At 55.0% G+C, this 2,053-nt stretch overlaps 1 protein-coding gene across 1 annotated transcript; it reads right to left on the bottom strand.

Annotated features, from left to right (window-relative positions):
* Positions 1-95: 95 nt before the first annotated feature.
* Positions 96-382, bottom strand: SPRG_18696 (hypothetical protein; the record flags this gene model as incomplete). The annotated part of the gene is made up of 1 exon (XM_012358137.1): positions 96-382. A coding segment is annotated over one exon (287 nt), but the record flags the coding sequence as incomplete, so codon positions are not given.
* Positions 383-2,053: the final 1,671 nt, after the last annotated feature.

Below are 2,053 nucleotides of genomic sequence, written 5' to 3' on the forward strand. Positions count from 1 at the left end.
GTTGCCGGACCTCGCTAGTGTGTTCGTGCAAAATGTGCAAAATCGGCTTCAGCCCGCGCTGGCGTGCTAGCGTGAACGCGCTGGGCGTGATCCACTTGGGCTCGTGCTCGACAAGGCAAAGGACGCTCTCCGGCCGGTTCTCAATGATGGCCTGGTGCAGCATGAAGCGCGTGTCCGTCAACGACGAGAGCAGCATCGAGCGAAGGAGGCCAAACACGCTGTACATGCCATCTTCCTGCATTTCGGTCACAAAGGCGCGCCACGCTTGGTATTCGGCGCGAACGGCGTGCGTCATACCGCCTTGGTAGGCCACGACCTCGCGGACCAGCGCCGGGTTGCCCAGGACGGCGTGGCTAGGAGGTAGTAAGAGGGCGCGGGGCATTTTGAGTTCTGGCGATCGAACGCGACGCTGGATGTAACACTGCGCGGCCCAGCTGGTTGCAGAGGCCTGCCAGCGTCGTGACACATGCGCAAAATTTCAAGTCCAGGTGCGTCAAGGCCGGTTTTATGCCCAAAAGAGCACCGGTTGCAAGGTCTTGGGTGCAGATTGCGTGGGAATAGTCTCTGGCGTGGTGCATTTCACATCACGCCAGGAGCAAAGACGCTGGATCTTGGCAAGGTTAAAGAGCCTATGATCACGTCGATGGCGTCGTGGTGTGGGTATAACCTCGAAGAAGCAACAAAAACCGGGCCCCGAGGCCGAAAGACCACGCGGCGCATCCATGTTTTTTGTGGTTAAACTGCCCATGCTTTCGCTGCGTCCCTCGATTGCATAATCTGATATCATGGGACAGATACACGCAATTTGCTGCATTGGAAATAATTGACGACCGGCTGTCCCACTGCTCGCTCGATGGTTATTGCTCTCTACTGATGGACGAGTACAATACTACTTGAAATTGAGTTTAACTGCTGTGCGTCGCACCGTCTAGACGATGTCCTGTGTGAGATGGCCGGGTTGAGATGTGGTATGCGGCGTTTCTGGTGCGCGACGGATCTGGTCATACATCGGACGCACAGAGCTTACTAGCCGAAGACGGGCTGGAGGCTGGCTAGACAAGGGCTCAATCGTGGCGTGAGGGGCATACTTTGAGCAACAGACGTAGCATTCTAGCTGTGCAATCTTTGGGGGTTAGTTGTGCGTGCAGCTATCTCGCTCTATGCCCTACAGGTTTTGGCGCTGCGGAGGAAGAAATGATCAGGCTAGGGGCGACCTTGCACCGTCAGCTTGCAAAGGTGGTCACAACACACTGCACTGCTTCGTAGAGACCCACACCTTGTGACGAGGAGATCACAGGGCTCGAGTATTCCCGTATTCCATAGCGCTAGAAGCTTAGCGCTAGGTAGAGCCAATGGACACACAATGCAGTCCGAGGCTATATGCAGCTAAAATCGTTCAAACGCAAGGCATCACTCTCGCTGCTTATTCGCCCATTTTACACTCATTTTAACCAATCCGATGAAACGCCAGCAACACTCGGCGATGTTGCGTCGCTCGATCGCCCAAGAGCGATGAAAAATGATTTTGTCTTTGCTTTGCATAACAATAGAAGGCACTTTGGAGGTCAAGAAACGCTAAGCCACGGCTTCGTTGGACGCATACAGCTGAAGAAATCCACCAAATGGTTAATATTGACACATACCACATATAGACATATATAACCATATCTAAAGGTTCTTGGCTGTGCCCGGTGGCGGCAGCGCTCACACTCATGCAACACGCCCAAGCTAACAACTTCACAACAAGCACCAAGCTATGCTCCATCTCGACGACCGAGACACTATCATGCGCAGCGGTGTCAAGCGAGATCAAACGAGCCGCGGCGGCATGCCAAGAAGACCCAAACCACTACTCGACGCACTCTCTACGAAGCGGCGGCGCCACAGCCTATTTCGCGGCGGCGTACCAGACCTTGCGATCCAGAAGTTCGGCAGGTGGTCATCGGACGCCTACAAGCAGTACGCCCGAATCGACGAACAGACAATCGCCGACCTCACAACCCGGATGGTCCCAACCGCGTGGCGTCATCTCTAGGGGGACCGCCTCGCCCAC

Source organism: Saprolegnia parasitica, assembly GCF_000151545.1.
Source record: "Saprolegnia parasitica CBS 223.65 unplaced genomic scaffold supercont2.1393, whole genome shotgun sequence".
NCBI lineage: Eukaryota > Oomycota > Saprolegniomycetes > Saprolegniales > Saprolegniaceae > Saprolegnia > Saprolegnia parasitica.